At 33.7% G+C, this 17,638-nt stretch overlaps 1 protein-coding gene across 2 annotated transcripts; it reads right to left on the bottom strand.

Annotated features, from left to right (window-relative positions):
• Positions 1 to 12,834: 12,834 nt before the first annotated feature.
• On the bottom strand, positions 12,835 to 16,603 carry LOC122603945. Of its 2 annotated transcripts, XM_043776811.1 has the most exons (3): positions 16,558 to 16,603; positions 14,357 to 15,495; positions 12,835 to 14,251 (listed from the first exon to the last, which is right to left on the bottom strand). In XM_043776811.1, the coding sequence occupies exons 2-3, from the start codon at positions 15,487 to 15,489 to the stop codon at positions 13,069 to 13,071; spliced, it is 2,316 nt and encodes a 771-aa protein (XP_043632746.1). In that variant the 5' UTR covers positions 15,490 to 15,495; positions 16,558 to 16,603; the 3' UTR covers positions 12,835 to 13,068. The 2 variants fall into 2 exon arrangements, with proteins under 2 accessions (XP_043632746.1, XP_043632745.1); XM_043776810.1 differs by lacking the exon at positions 16,558 to 16,603 and having other exon boundaries at positions 14,357 to 15,602.
• Positions 16,604 to 17,638: the final 1,035 nt, after the last annotated feature.

Raw genomic sequence — 17,638 nt, 5'->3', positions numbered from 1 at the left:
AGTCCTTGTAGGTTCTATTTTCTTTTTAGTATCTAATCAAGTGTCCTTGTAGGTTCTTTTTTGTTTTAGTATCCAATCAAGTGTCCTTGTAGGTTGTTCTCGCCCCTGGTAGAACAATAAACAATTTAGGGTTGAGCCTTGACTAGGACATATCACACATATATCCTGTAAATGTTGCCATGTGAATTGGTGACCATTTGCCTCTTTTTTTTGATGTTTATCCTATTATACCTTCTTTTGGACGACAATGGAAAACCCACGCTTAAATTGACATCAAGTAACAACTTTAACCATTGTTTCTTCACCGTTAAACATCTCGCCGAAGCATATCCTGTCTAGGTTTTCCTGCCGACAGCCACCACATTTCGCCTGACCATATTCCGGCACCACCTCTGTTCTTGCTGGACCACATACCGATTTGGGTGATGTTTGTACAATTATATGTGTTTATTAGATGATATATAATATATAGGGGAAAGATAATTTGAGACCAACTAAAAAAAGTCCAAAAAAGGACCATTGATTTTCGTAACTTACACACCACCATCATCATCTACTACGATATACAAGACTTTTTTGTAAAAACACTAAGACTTTCCAGCGACGGGCCCACAAAAAAATCATGTGTAAGTTAACTTACACATGATTTTCTGGTGGGCCCGTCGCTGGAAAGTCTTAGTGTTTTTACAAAAAAGTAGAGATTATGCTTAGGGTTTGTTCGGATTTGGTATGGTTTGTTTTTCACACTGCTGACATGGCATCGATTCTGATGATGTGGTAACTTATATGCCTGCCATGTCAGCAAAAAGTACCTGTTACGTGATGGAAAGGTAAATTTGATATGTATAGCAGCAATATATATAATAATATATATATAATTGATACAAATAGAGGTTATAAAAGTTTGATATATACAAAAGCAAAACGTAAAAAGTTTGGTTGTTTGCTCTATTAAGTTAAAAATGTGGGTTAAAAAAAGCAATTTATCTGTGTTTCATATATAGCTTTACTGTTTATCCAGATTTTGACCCGTTTTTCTAATTTGTAGTATCCTTCCATGTCATTGCTTGTGATCTAGGTTTAAGCTTTGGTATAGATGTGAGTATAGCTAGAAGAAAGTTTGAATTAGGCTATAATCTAGGTTCAGATTTGTCTTGAGTTTGTGTATCGGTCGATAGCTTTATAGTTTATCAACTGACTTTGGTCGTTGATGCTTATACATAGTTTCTGGACCGTCTTATTGTTGTCAATCTGGTACATATCTCGTATTTGTGAGGGGTTGCTCTAATAAGCTTATGTTTTTTCAAAATGGAACGTATGTAATCTTAGTTGTTTTGATTTTTGAAATGTATTCACTGACTCTGTGGCTAGTGACATAGCATAATTTCTAGTTATCTGTTTATTGGTAGGTTCTTTTAAGGCTAAGCTGTATGTATAATCCATTATGAAACTGGGTAACGTTGCCTAACTTGTAAAATAAGTATCTATAGTTTGACCATAAACGGTTATTTCAACTAAAAAGTTTGAATATTAGTGTCTCATATATAATCACAACTATATATACACATATACCATAAATTCTTCCTCCAAAATCTTTTGTGTGTTCATTTTCACTCATCCCAAACCACTACTTAACTTCCGCTCATTGGTCTTCATTGTAACTACAAAAGTCAGTTCTGAAAATGCCGACACGGTCACTGCCTGTACATGTTATCACTGTTATACCCATTGTCGCTACCGCTGCACATGGTTCTTACTAGAGACTAACGTTTTGAAGCATATCACTTAAAATTTCATTTCAAACTATCTGTTTTTCATCTGCAAAACCGAATTAAAAGGTTTGCAAGAATGAGCTAACATAGAGGAATTATAGAGCTAAAAATGCAGAGATAAAATAAAAAATGATTTAACTTTTCTTTTTCTTTGTTATAACTGTTCATTCCCACAACGTGTGGTGTCTATTCTGCATTTTTGCTATAATGATAACAATATTGAGATTAGAAACATAATTTATTCATTTGGGTCCTCATGGTAGTAAACTTATAGTCACATATAATATCAAGGCACTGCATGCTTTACTGGATTGATGATCCTTACTAACTACCTCTGAATTTTGAGGTACATTTTCATTTCATTTGATAGTTCATAGTTCTGTTTACTTTTTCTTCCCTTTTTTACGTTTTGCCTACAAAAGAAACCCTATGTATTTTTATTTTTTTGCAGATCAAGATCGAACAGAAGGCTGGAATTTGTCCCACACCATGTGATATGACCCTAAACCCGAAGGTAGTTTTTCGTCAACTCTGAACTTGTGATTTCTCATTTACCGGCCTGTTGCTTATAAGATGAACGGTAGAAATCTGGCTCTTGGAAGTTCTCTGAAAGTGTTATAAAAACAAAATTTTTAGCTTATAAGATTAGTTACATATTTCTTTTACTAGGTGCCAACCCCAATCAAAGTCTTGCACAGTGAAGATCAGCTATGCAATGAAGATATGTATTCAAGCAATCTTCAATGCACTTCGAGGATAAGAATTGCAGCAGTTCAATGAAGTAACTAATCGAAGGTTTGCACTATTTTTAACGTTTGTATATTTTTGGGGGAAAAAAATTCGAGGCTCAACTGATAGTTTGGTATAACAAGGAAAGTTGCTGATGATGACCATAATGAAGATTAAAAACTGACATGATGGTAAGATGATTTTTATATATAATCTAAGTTACTTTGTTTTGCACCCATAGAAAGTCACTCACTTTTATTCATAATTGCTGCCAGAGATTCCCCATGCCAACATGAGTGGTTGAGGAAGGAGTAGGGGCGGTAGAGGCCGTGGTAGAATTAGTATAGAGAGAAGCAAATGGTAGGAACATTATATGGAAAGGGATCCCCTCCTGGCTGTGTCACTTTGAATCTGTAGTCTATCAGATGGTAACTTTATATAGTAAAAAGAGAATCATTTTTCAGCGAATGAAATACAAGTTACTGCCTTGTTATTTTGTACAATTGATAAAATTTGTATGTGTTTACCAAAAACACTCTGATATAGGTACCCCTCTACTTTTAAAAATGGTCGTCGTTCCGAGGATGAGGACTTCTTGTATTTGGTCTCCTAGTAAGTGAAATATATGTATATATAAGTGTATATATTGGTTAGCAATATCGTCGCGTGTCACTTGGTTAATTCTTTGTATCTTTCTTTTTGTTTAGGTAAAGGTATTGCTGGAGAAGCTAAAGCAACATTTTTCGACTAGTTCACTAACCAGCAAATGGGTACGAATTGCTTCTCTTTAAGAGTTGAATGATACATTCATTAAAACTCTTAAATTTTAATTTCTGTGAAACATAACTCTATCAAATTTTGTGGTTGTAACTTGGCCATGGATCATGATGACCTATGGATTCAATATATCTGCTGAGTAGGGCGCGATTAGGGTGTATGATAACTCACGTATTACGCGGGTCAATAATCTTTTTTATATATAGGATCACTTTCAAATATAATTGTATATATATATATTATAGGATAGAGATCAAATGAGAAGGTACCTTAAGGAGAGAAGGGAGAGAATGTTCGTTTTTTTAAAATTTTTTTTAGCTTCTTTTTTTGAACTTTTTTTTCCGTTTTTCACTTTTTTCATTCTCTCTTTAATTAACCAATTTCATATAAAAATTTTAATTTTTTTTTGAAAATAGCCATGATAGCTAAGGGCGAAGCCCGTAAGGTATATCACCCTATCACCGATCATCCCTATGACCTATAACCCTCAATGACCTATCACTCCCACCAGCTACCCTTTATTAATATCCTTAAGGGCAAAGCCCGTACCGTACCCTTACATGTATAACTCACTAACTCGGATTAGAGATATTTTTTTTTAAAAGTTTTTTTATGGATTGAGTTAATTAAAAAAAGAATGAAAAAAATGAAAATGAAAAAATATTAAGAAAAACAAGCTAAAAAAAAAAAACGACTTTCTCTCCTTTAGAACATTCTCTCTGGATCTCTACCCTATATCTATATATATATATATATATATATATATATTAATAATGATAATGATGATTTAGGTAAGTTTTAATGGAATGGAATAATATAGGATTGATGATTGATAGGTTATTGAGTAGGCCTTAATTAGGGTGTATTGGGCCAAACCCAGTATATATTCGTGAAAAGATTAGGGTTGTGTTAATTTATTAATTATAGTTAATTTTAATGGTATAGTATTATAGGATTGATTGATTGATATAGATAGACTGACGTGGAATGATATTATTGGTAGTGGCAAGGTGACACACTAGATGCATATATAGAGATAATAAAGAGTTAACAACCGCCACCCACATTGTGTGACTTTGCTGCTTCTTCGTTCCTCTGCCCTTTTATTAATTTCCATCCTCTTATTTTATAAAATATTTTAATTAATTAATTTAATTCTAATTGTTCAAAATATAAGTTCTTTACCCTCTCTTCGATCAGATCAGATCAAATATTGTGTAAGGTTCTCTTTTATTAGTTTTATTCTTATTATGTGATAATATGGATAGATGTTTGATTTTGATTACTTTTATATTCAGATCTACAAAATTTTTAAATTTATTTAGATCTACAACCCTGCATCTAAGGGCTGCAGTTCGGATCTTACGAACAGCTGCAGTTCGTATGGTTTCCCCTTTTAATATGTTTTAAGTTTAATTTAGATTCAATTTGGTGATAAAGGTTCAAGCTTTTTCTGATTTCCTGTTTCTTTCATATTAATAATAATAGTTTCAATTTTTGTAGTTTTTTTATTCATATATTGTTAATATTATCAAAAGTCTTTTTATTTGAATTTAATTTGGAGATCAAGCTTTTAAAAGTATTGGTGCCTACAAAATTTCGATATAATTAACATGTTTTTTTTTACGTGTTTGTTTATAAATATTAATTTCGAATGTTATATACCTGAGAGAAAATCTACTAAATGAATCTTAATCTATTTCTGTTAAATACCCTTAATACCGTGGTCTCAAGGGTTCTGATTACCTGTTTCTTTCATATAGATTGGAGATAAAGGTTCAGTTATCAATGGAAGATAACAAAAAAACGGAAGTTTTGCTGGATCTACGAGAAAGGCATCAATAGCACATGACCAGCAGGTATATATATGCCTTGTTTAGATGATGATGTTTGTTATACGTATTGATAATGATCATGTCCTCTGCTTTTTGATTTTTACTTGTAGGTTATATGTTCAGCTTGGATGGATGATGGGGCAACAGTCTTCTCTGGAGGCCTTGACAAAGAAGGGAAGATTAGCTGTTGCTGTCTGGTTTTCAACCAGTAACTTGTCGACGGAATCTGTTTTGTATATAGATACAAATGTTGGCAGATCTAATTCAGAAGGCTAAAGAATGAGGGTTGATGTGATATAGGGTTATGTTATTTTGGAATGTGCATGAGCCATAAGCTGGTAAAGTAAGTGTATGCCGTATCTTAGTTGTAAGTTGTAACTAAGGGATGACAAAAAAAACCCGTATCTCATGGGGAAACCCGACATATTTGGGCCAGGGCCGGTTAACCGGGCTGGACCTCTGGTACGGGGATGTTTTTTATTTTTTTACGGGTCCGGGGATGGTAGAAAATGAAAACCCACCTATTCGACCCATATATTATATATCTGACCTGTAGTATTTTAGACATTGTAGTTAAATAGATACAAGTAGGTCGCTATGATATTAGACTGAGCAAACAAGAACATGAACAAAGAGTCTATAAACGCTGTAGTTTATACAATTTATAAAATGCATGAAGGGCCACAGCAAGAATGGGATAATTTTTAAGGGAAAATTACCTTTATGGACAAATTAAAAAGGGCAGTCCTTGATATCGACTAACGTTTCAAATTTCTCCAATTTAGACAAAAATTCCGTTAAGTAACAGCATGAAATCACACTACGGAATAGGAGCAAGCCACTCACATCTTGACACCTGTCTTATTTTTTTTTCTCCTTTCCATCTTCTCCAAGTTCCCCGCTCTTCTTTCTCTTCTTTTTATCTCCCTTAACTAAAAAACCTAGGAAACTAAAAGGATTCATCTCCGATTTCATCTTAAGGTTTGGAGGTTTCAATCAAGTTAGAGTAATTTATCACCGACTTCATCTCAAGTTTCTGATGATGAAAATCAATGATATGCTTTTGACATTTTTGTAGTATGCAATGGAAGTTTCTTTTTCTAATGAAGATGTCTATGATAGTTGGATGTTTCAATGAGCGTGAATAGAAGGCACTTGATGTTCATCTTGCAACAGGATTACGAAAGTACCTCGTGTGGTGCAAAGACAAGTTTCATGTCGTGTTTATAAAAGAGGAAAAAGATCTTGTTGGGTGTGTCATTGTTATGAGGAAGAATCTTAAGAAATATGGGAAGGTTTGTTTTATTTTGATGAATCAAAAGGTTTTATGTTATATTATATCATAGAAGTTAGAAACACATTTGCTAAAAGGCATAAAGTTGGGCAAATGACGACCATCTATCTGATTTTTAACTTTTTAGACCCATTATATCAGACAGGTTGAGATAAATCACTACCAAGGGATGTGCACGATTTGGTTTAAACCGGCTAAATCGTTTAAACCGAAGTAATTGGACGGATTATGTCACCAAATAACAATTTGCATAGGAAAATGTTGTAAATTACACCCATGTGGACGTTATACCATATTCTAATGTTGTCTTTTTACATTTTATTTTGTGCAGATATACACTCTCAATTTATATATATATATTTACTAGAGCATAAAGAATTAGAAGAAAAGAGAAATAACGATGACACGTGTTAAGATGTGGGTGGCTTGCTCCTGTCCGTGTGATTTCATTCTGTATGTCATGGTACTTCTCTCCAAATGGATAAATATAAAAACGTCCAAATCAAGAACTACACTTATTTGTCCAAGTAAGCAATTTCCTCATTTTTTTTAAATTCATCATTGCATTTTTTTTCTTTCTTTTTTGGTATTTTAAACATCTTCTGTAACCTTCAAAGATGCAAATTTGGATTATTAACAGTAATAATAAATCAATTAGAACAAAAATGAAGTTCAGTTACGGAAGTTTTTTTGCTAGCGTGGAAAGACTTGAAATTTACTAGAGTGGAAAGACTTATGAAAAGCTAAAAATGAAATTAAAACTTATTTTTTCTTATTAATTATCTATATTACATGGATATCTTACATGATGTAAACATTATTTAGTGATATGATATTCTTCTCATAAACTTTAAAATTCATGAGGGCTATTTAACATGTGAATTTTGGTGGGAGTGTATCACCATAATGTAATTTCCCTAATTACATTTATGTTTTTATTATGTCAAAAGTTTATATTAATTCTATTTATTTTTTATATTTCTCTTACCTTACTGCCAATTGCCAAACACCCTTAGATATAAAAAATATCTCTCTCACTTGCACAGTTACACGCCCCTTATAAAACATTAAAAACCCCCGCCTTCTCTCACAATACAGACACAAAATGGCTCATAAAAAAGATCGCTTAGGGCATAAGAACGGATTCGAACCGAAACAAAAGTGGTCCGAAAAGCTGAATTCTGCAAAAACTAAAGCGATTGAAGCCAAATGTAATGCGTGTGGTGCTACATATAAGCTAAAAGCGGATTTCTATAAGAAAGGGGGTCATGATTGCAAGGTTGGATGATTATTATTATTATTATTATTATTATTATTGTTATTATTGTTATTATCATCATCATCATCATCATTTGATTGTAATTTGATTTATTTTTTGGATCTGCGAGATCCCATATTTATATATTATTGGGTTCTATATTTATGTATGTGTATATATATATATGTATGTATAGATAGATAGATGTAGATCTATATATGCTTGGTTATTATTATCATTATTGTTATTATCAATATTATAGGAGATATTATTATTATTTTTCCAGAAAAAAGCAAAACAATCCCCTGAACAGATTCAAAAGATGGAAGAGAAGAGGCTTAAGAAAGAGGAGAAGAAGATGAAGAAGAAGGAGCTGAAAAACGCGAAGTGATAGATGAGGACTTTCTGAGCAGTGAAGAGTTAATGGTAACAAACAGTTTTTTTTAATCCTTTTATCTTAGCCTTTTATTATACTGCATTTATGAACATGTCAAGGATTAATATCTTAGGAAGAAGTTCTCTTATTGTGAAGATCAGGCAATATTATGGATTTATGAATATGTTAAGAAGTAACTCTGTTTTTGTGGATTTTGCTCATTTGGTAAACTGGGTTTGAAGCTTTGAAATCAATTGAATATATTGAAGTAATCTTGTTATTGCTGTTGTGTATCAAGGAATTTGTTATTGTGATTGTGGTCATTGCTCATTTCATCCATAAGTTGTAAATATTGTTTTTCGGTATCGTCTCGGTCGACCACCGATAAGCGTTATATCGGGGATATATTGGATAACCGAGATTTACAACCATTTGAAGGTTTGAATCTGTTGCGAAGAAGTAATTTCTAAGTAATCCTGTTGTTTTGGATGTTCATTTCATCAATCTTGTTATGCTTATTGTTTCTCTATATACAATATGTTGTTCATTTCATCAATTTTGTAGTGGATGTTGTGGGTCTTTTGGTTTTTAAAAGCCATCATAATCTTTGGTTTCTTTCTTCCACCTTCTAACCACTGTTGTCATCACTGAGTCCTGAAAAACTCATAGTCGCTATCATCACAACAGCAGGATGATTTTGAAGCCGGTACTATTAATAACTGGATGATTTTGAACTCGGTGATTTCTCGAGATCCAGTGAAGTGTTAGCAAGTTTATGTATTGAGACCGTAAAAATGTAGTCAAGATCACGTATCACAATCTCCTGTAATAAAATTGGATACAGGGGAGTTTGAATAACATATTCACAAGTTTTGACCAAAAACTTATCCTTTGTGTTTATGAAGGATTACAATTTCGTTAATATTTCAATAAAAATCTAAATGTTCAAATATAAGTTAAGGCACTAAAATATCCTTTTGGCTATTTTTTTGATTTTATAAGCTATATGTTTGACCTAACCAAACCACCTCCAGGTAACAGGACTAAACGAGTAAAGGTCAAATTGGTGCTTGCCTGCCTTCAGAGTTAACCTTTTGGGTAATCAATCTCAATATCATCATAAGCAAAATCTTCGTCTAACTCGCTTAAATCATCACTTAAATTTTAGGGTCTGAGCACTGCGGGCCATCAGAATTCACAACAATAATTGATAAAGAGGGAAATCATAGAAGATAGAGAGGAGAGATTTTGTATCAAATTCATGTCTATATAATCCAAAGTGTACAACGAATACTTATACAGCTAGTAATCGACCTAACTGTCAGAGTTTCATTCTTGACAATTCCACCCCCTGAGCTATTACAACATGCTAAAACCGATACTATTACTTGTTTGACATGTAACAATACTCCTCTCTTAAGCAATTTTTGCCCTCGAAAATTGGAAGCAACAGCATCTTTGGATTTTCGTTGAATTGTGTATAATTGATTTCCCAAGCACTGACAGTTGAGAAACAGCAATGCAACACCTTGTTGAAGTCTATAAACACCCTTGAAGTGAAGAGAATCGATATTGCTACCACTTCTTTGAGCAATACCACTTGCAAATAGTCCAGCTAAGTGTTTTGCAAGGACTGCAGCCATTTGACTAGCCTTACCGATACTTGAAATATGAAAGTTCTTGAGCTTGTCATCAAGGCTATGATATACATTCCCGACACTCTTGGTCTCTTTCCCTTTCCAAATGTAGCTCCTTTATATGGAGGTAACTCCATCAGCAACTCTACGAAAATAGAAACTCATCTTTATGACCTTGACGAGTGAATAGCATGCTACTCCAGAAATGACAGTGAAGACACCAATGGTTGTATGGGTTGATATCTTGTTGCTGATGATAATGATTAAGAATCTAGTTACATACACCCATTTAACATATTGCCAACAACATGTGTAATAGGTGCCACCCCTTTCAAATATGTCTGCAAGCTGAGAGTGATTGTAGAGGTGATACCACATTCCCACCATTTAAGATCAGTTTGACACTGAGTCACGCCCACCTTAGCCACCACATTGAAGTTGATAATGTCTGTGTCAGTCATTGCTTTCGTCGAATCGATGCTCTTGTTAGTAAAGGAGATACTAGAAATCGTGCCATTCATGAAGCCCAGCCCAGTCATGGGTATGAACCGAACCTTTCTTTCTTCCCCAACCTCTATGGCTATTGCTCCAGCATGAAACACAATTTCATTTGAATGGACCTTGTAGAGGTTGAGCCTCTGCTGGACAGATATTATAGTACCCCAAAGAAACTGATGACTCACTTTGCTCTTAATTTTTTCTGAAGTAAAGTATTGACTAGCTCAACAATGAAACAACCAACCAACGCTTGCCCAGTTTGGCATTTAACAAGATCATTAGTGCAAGTGTACTCAGATAGTCAGATATCATTCTTTTGAATTCAGTGGATTTTCCGGCGGATGTCCCTTTCACTTTCTTGTCCTCGAATTGGTAAGCATCTGATAAGAACTCATTTACGTGCTCGGACTTCATTCCATTGCAACCATGACTTAGTTCAGCTTCAACATTGACCTCTAACGTCTTTCTTAACAACTCAAGTTCCCTTTCCATTTTTCCATTTGATTCCATAACTACCAAATTAAAAACCACTAAATATGTACTGGTTTGTGGTTTCCATCCTCCCTACAACATGAAAAACGGCCTTTTGAACTTTAAGATCATTCTTGCATTCTGTATCCCTACTTGGAGTGGGATTCACAGTTGGCTCATCTCTTTTATTGACTACATTCGATATAGGACCAGATTCATTTATTGTCACAAAAAACTTGGAACTCTTTACTGGTTTCTGAATACACTTTGCATCAGAATGAAAATCAAAGACAACATCTTCTCAGATCTACACCTCTGAATCTTCTTCCCATTCTGTGATATTCTGTGATAAGAGGGAAATCATAGAAGATAGAGAAAAGAGAGACTTTGTATCAAATTCATGTCTATTCGATCCAAAGTGTACAACGAATACTTATACAGCTAGGACACGACCTAACTGTCAGAGTTTCATTCTTGACACTTCCACCCCCTGAGCTATTACAGCATGCTAAAACCGATACTACTACTTGTTTGACATGTAATAATAATGAAGGATGATGGGGTGCGTCTCTCCAACTAAAACTGAGGCTGCTCGTCTGATACCATTTAATCAAGATATACTTTGTGGCAGATACACTAACCATGTTTTTCCACGAAGTGTATGTAACTACAACAAAGAAAAAAATTAACACACTTCAGCATGATAGACATGGCAATGATGATGATAAGATGGAGATCACTATGATAGATAGACCTGCAGCAATGATAAGATAGACATGGCAATAGAACAAAGCACCGTCATGGGTAGTGCTGTGTACCATTCATGCAGCAATTGAGACCATATGCAGTCTTTCAGAGCGATGGAACTTTAAGGGAGTGCTTCCACTTTTCTTTATGTCTTGCAACAACTACACGCCTCGGAGTTACAAGTCGGTGACCCCAAGTAAACACCTGCAAAGCCATTGAGGATCAGATTTGACCAATATTTAATTTTAAAGAAACTCGTCTTAATTATTTGAAAGCTACCTCTCCGTTAGCTCCTAAAACCATCGTATGATACTTGGCTGCTGATACGAGAACTAATCTTCTTGCTATTAAGTATTCAACGAGCCTCGGGGTGTAATTTGAACCAGAATTGGAGGTTCCATAACCAAGTTGACCTTTATGAAACTTGCCGGAAGAAATCAACTTGATGAAAGATCCATGGAGTGAATCAACCTTGAAAGGCACCTTCTGTATGTGAGCATTCCCGGTCCCTAGTTGATAATCAACACCACTTCCCCAACTATACAACTCCGTCACTACTCAATAAATAATATTCAAAAAATTTGGTTATTACATTAGGGGAAATATAGTTTGGTTTGGCTTTGTTTTAGTAACCATCTTCATTATCATCCAACAATCAACTATCAAAAACTTCAATCGGGGTAATCTTCAACATCGTGAGCAGGTATAACCTACCGACAATCTACCAAGCCATTTCATGATTAGTACTTGATAACTCTGATATATTAGAGGTTCTTGTATAGAAAAATGGAAACTTTTAACGGTTCATCAGATGCCGTTTACCAAAAACAACTACATAGAAATTAAAGGTACGCTAGTCAAAATATCATAAATATCAGAAGACAAACGCACCGTAGCATTAGGATCTGCACCAGCTGCTAGCCATCATACAATAATCGGTATGTGATTTCTCCATGTGGCGATATGGAGAGATGCATGTACAAAAGTACATGTTGAATTATATTTCCTCTATTTTCGTCAATAGCATCAAGGCCGAATTTACATCAACCACAGACGCTCAGAAATCGTCTGGATGTTCTGCCTGTGATTGTGAGAAAACGCCATTTATTTGCTCCGTCACGAGTTCAACTACTACTCTACTTGCTAAACAGCAATAACGAGGATGCTACAAAAGATTAGAAATATAAAAACATTAGAACTGCAAAACGCTATGTAACCATCACAACGCCATATTAACTGTAAATGCAGACCGACAAAAGAGTTCACAAACTCCCCATCACATAAGTGTTGGGCATGAAAATCAAATTAATGAGATAGATCAAGTACAACAAAGCTTTTGGTCATCACTAAATACTAGTACAATGCAGCAGCTATACACATAAATTGATAGCGTAAGGATTGGCAAGAAACAATCAAAAAAATTTCTTTTAAAAATCTTACTTTATCAAGGATACATAATAATAATATAACTGAAAGATAAAAAAGAAGCAACAAGTTTAAAATGCCCTACAATGTTGTTACAAAGCAAAAAAATAATACATATAATGCACTTAGCCCCCTGGTCCGAACAGAGAGCTTACTTCAAAAAATGAGAATGACTTCACCTAGTTGAATGCTTTATTAGAATACATTTGATCACATTATGAGAGAGCCTTGTGTGCGACTCCCGAGCTTTTATTCCTCTTCTTCATTTGGGGGGTAGTGAAGAGACCAACTTGGTTCAATCCAAGTATGAGCACAAACATATCTAGTTGGGACGATATCTACTTTTTTCTGGATGCTTTTGCCATTGAATGTATGAAACGTGCATGTTTCAAGAGAATAAAACACAATCTTCTTGGTTCCAGAACTCAACTGTGCAAGGAAGATCTTGTTCTCCATTTCTGGTGTTTTGGCTTCAATGCATAGGCATGTTGTATCACATAAATAAATCATGTGCCTTCCTAAACCGTTTACTTTTTCCCATTCTTGTGTAGAATCATTCAGCTTGAATACCTCTATGAGTTTTCCAAACGAACCCATAACAACTAGTAAGAGATGTTGGTCACCTTTCACCAAAAAATATTGTGCCGGAGATTCGCTACAACTTCTAGGGGCATCTGTCTTAAGAATTTCCCAAGAGATATCTTCTTCACCCAGATCTTTGAAAACCATAAGTTCTCCTGTCTCGTACAAGGCATAAAGATCTGTTTCATGGAATGTTAGATAACAAATAGAACGAAACTGTGACTCGGTATCTAGATCAAACAAATGCCAGCTTGGTTCTCGGGCTACATAATGGATGAGAACTTTTTCATGTGCAAATCCAACAACCATACAATCAGGGGAAGTAGGCGGGTGTGAGAAACAATAGGTTGACATGCATAAACCCGTCTTTGGAAGCAGGCGGAGATCATTTGTAAAGGGGTTAAAAAACGCTGGGGTGTAATCACTAGTCGTAAACAGCAACCAGCCAAACCTAGAATAATATATTGTTTCATCAGAAATCGATAACAACTGTGTACTTCTCATAAAGTAGTTGTCACCCATCATTGGATCTGTGAAAGTAATAATGTCTCGAATTTGGTCAACAACCATCAGCCAAGGTGAAACTGATGAATAATCATGTAATGCTACTTGGTTGCGCCATTGTATGACAGGTGCTGCTCGATTCAAACGTTTACATGTAGCACGAAAGTTCAAGTATTCCACGCCAACACAAAACTTCATTATCATCTCCAGAACATCAAATGGAAAATCAAGTAGCTTGGATTCAATAACATCAATATCATTGTCCGTAATCAAGGTACCCACTATCTCATCCTTACCTTGTTTGGAATCAACCATGAACTTGGCCTCTTTATGGTCATCTTCTAACCTACATAAATTATGACTTTAAGAAAACCTTTTTCTCACAATAAAACACATATGATAAATAGATAAATATTTTAAACAAAATAAACAAAAAAAGAAGAAAGCACACCTGCACTCCCACATAGACATGTGGCTTGTTGGCAGCACAAAAGAAGGCACAGGAGATGCACTGATGGTTTCATTGTTGAGTTGATACGAATATATTACTTTGTCCATTTTGTCTTGAATGTGTATATATCCCCCCAACTCTGATGCAATTACAGGGTTGTAAAATTCCAAGTTCTCACGAGTAAGATCCACAACAAATATGCCGTCTTTAAGGTCTTTCACTTCTTCCCACAAATCATGAGTAATTTTCAAGTCATGGCAATATTCTGTTTCCAAACCTTCCGTACGAGTCATATCCCAGTGCTTGAGACATTCCAAGTCTTCCCAATTTACACTAGTCATTTCTAATTTAAACAAATATACACCATAAGGTATTTTGTCAGAATCCGTATGAAAACCAACTATAATGTAGAACATCTCTTTACAAGTTGCTGTCAGAAAAGAAAGCTGCTTGAAACAACGGAATGAAAGAGGAGTAGGGCATGCCCCAAATGCTAGTAGTTGTATCACAACTTCTCTATCCTTCACTATAATTGCAATTTCTATGGCAATATGAGTAATTTGGTTATCAGTACATAAAGCATATACTTGACCATTGCAACAAGTTAGACTATGTAGTTGAAGACCATCCCAGGTTATTCTCTTGAGCTGGTAAGCGTATGACATCTCGGTCCATCTTGGCTTCTTTCTTAGGCTTTTAATTCTTTTGGGAGATAGTTGACAAAAGACAAAAGTAGGCTTATTGGTTCTAGTTAACAGGATAACTGAATTTGGATCATCGGGAGGAGCAGACAAACAACATTCTGCAATAGAATCATAATCCTCGTCTTTCAGAATTAAGGGAGGGAGAGATATAATCCTGGAATTGGATGATGGATTCCAAAGAGACCAAATATCATTGTGCGGATGGTTTGAGAGAATGATCCAACCATGGAAACAGCCTTGGATACGTCTCCCGGACAACTCAGGGATTCGACACTGATACTTAAGGGACGGGTTGTGAAGGGTGGAGAAAAACTGGTGAGTAAGGTCTTGAAGATTCTGAACGACAAACCATGGATATTTTGCAGATAAAGAAGGTAATTTACTATTATCATCGCTACAAAACTCCTCGTCATGCTTGTTCTGCTCCATAATAATCTAATATATATCAAAAACTTAATTACTTAGATGAGACGGGCACAGTATAAGCCATTATAACAAAGCTTACCCGTCTACAAATGAATTGATTTTATCAAACAAGTATTAAAAAAATATTGAACTTTATCAAACAAACATCCAAAAAAAACTGAAACTTTATCAAACTAGCAGGTTCAAAAAAGCCTAATTTTTTTATCAAACAAGCATTTTGATAAATTTAAAAGACTAAATTTAAAAAATCACTGAACTTTTATCAAACAAGCATCTAAAAAACACTATATTTTCATCAAACAAGCCTCTAAAAAAACACTTAATATTCTTCATACAAGCAGGCTCAGAAAGACTGAATTCTTATCAAACAATCAGCTCAAAAAGACCTTAAACAAGCATTAAAAAAAAAAACAGATAATCAAACAAGCCTCTAAAAAACAGTAAACACTGAATTTTTATCAAACTAGCATCTGAAAAACACTGAATTTTTATTAAACAAGCATCTAAAAAAAAGACTGAATTTTTATCAACTAAGCAGGCTCAAAAAAGACAGAATTTTTACAGCATTAAAAAAAAGGTTAAATTTTTATCAAACAAGCAGCTCAAAATAACATCAAATAAACATTTACAAATTTATACTATTAAACAAGCATCTAATAAACACTGATAGTTTTATCAAACAGGCATCTAACAAACACTGACTTATTATCAACTATAAGAATAATTTATTATCAACTATAACAAACACTGGTTTTGATCATATATAAGACTGGCTTTATGTTTTCATATAATAATTATTATAATAACAACAAAAAAAGATACTCGATTTTATGTCAAACAACGATTTTAAAAGTTGATGGTGGTCGAAATCGTACCTCAAATTACACCCCCAGTCGATAAATTAACGCTTCAGCTTTATTGATTTATTTACGACTGATAATTAATTTTAAATTAATTCGTAAGGTTTAGACTTTTTAGAAGGAGATCCACCGTTTTGTTTTATTTATATTTATAGGAAGAAAAAAGAGAAAAAACTAAGTCAAAACAAGTACAGATAAGTTTATATCGTACTTGAATACGAACTCAAAAAGATATCAAAGGCTACGATAATTTATTGAGTTTTGTTTAAGATGCATTATATAATGATATAACTTACCATAAAATTTAATGGTAGATTTTTGATATAAAAAGTTATTTAAGACGTGTTTAATTCGAAAAAATGTTTTCTAGTTTTCCATTTTTAATTTTTTAAAAAATAAAAAGGTTTTCCATTTCTAGAAAACCCTTAAAAATTTTGAAAACGCATTCAAAATAAAAGATGAAGTTTTCATTGTCCATTTTAGAAAACTAGAAAACATTTTCAAATTCACCTATTTTCTAATTTTAGGTTTATAAAAGGTTTGAAAAATAGAAAAGTGAAAACAAAAACTGAAAAAAACAGTTTTCTAATTTTAGTGCAAAAGTTGGAAAAGGAAATTTTCATTTTCCAAGGAAAATTTTTCTAGAAAAATACAATTTGAACGCGTTTCTGGTTTTCCATGTTTTCTTGAAAAATGAAAATAGAAAATTTGAGGGTTTTCTTGAATTTAACGCACCCTCAACATTTTCCTTTTCTATCTACTTTCTATTTCTATTTCAAATTTTATAATTATCAACCAACATAGTAATATTTATTAAAGTTACTATTTAAAGTTAAACTTAATAATTCTATCTCCAACATGAAATATAAATTTACAATATTATATGAACAATAAGAAGAGCAAATTAAACAATCAACTGAGAACAATTAGTTGACTAGTTCTAGTATACACCTTGATCATTTGTTCACTTCTAAATGGAAAACAATATCCAACCAAATGTTAATATGAGTAAATGTTATTTGGTTTTTATTCTGATGTATATAATTTACAAGATAATATATTTGTGTATATGCATTTTTTCTGTTTGTTACATATATTATATATGTATGCAACCCAACCTTCCTATTCCTTTATGACACATCTCAGAAGTCATATATGTATGCAATTATATTGTAAATGAATATTTGATAATATTAGTTGATGTATATGTATGCAAAATAGGTCATGCACATATGTGTTTAATGATCAAATTTCTTTGTTTTTGATTCATGAACATATATATGCAAAGTATT

Source organism: Erigeron canadensis, chromosome 6 (genome assembly GCF_010389155.1).
Source record: "Erigeron canadensis isolate Cc75 chromosome 6, C_canadensis_v1, whole genome shotgun sequence".
NCBI classification, from domain to species: Eukaryota; Viridiplantae; Streptophyta; class Magnoliopsida; order Asterales; family Asteraceae; genus Erigeron; species Erigeron canadensis.
The sequence above is the reverse complement of the archived record's forward strand: the minus strand, read 5'-3'. Positions and strand labels throughout refer to the sequence as shown.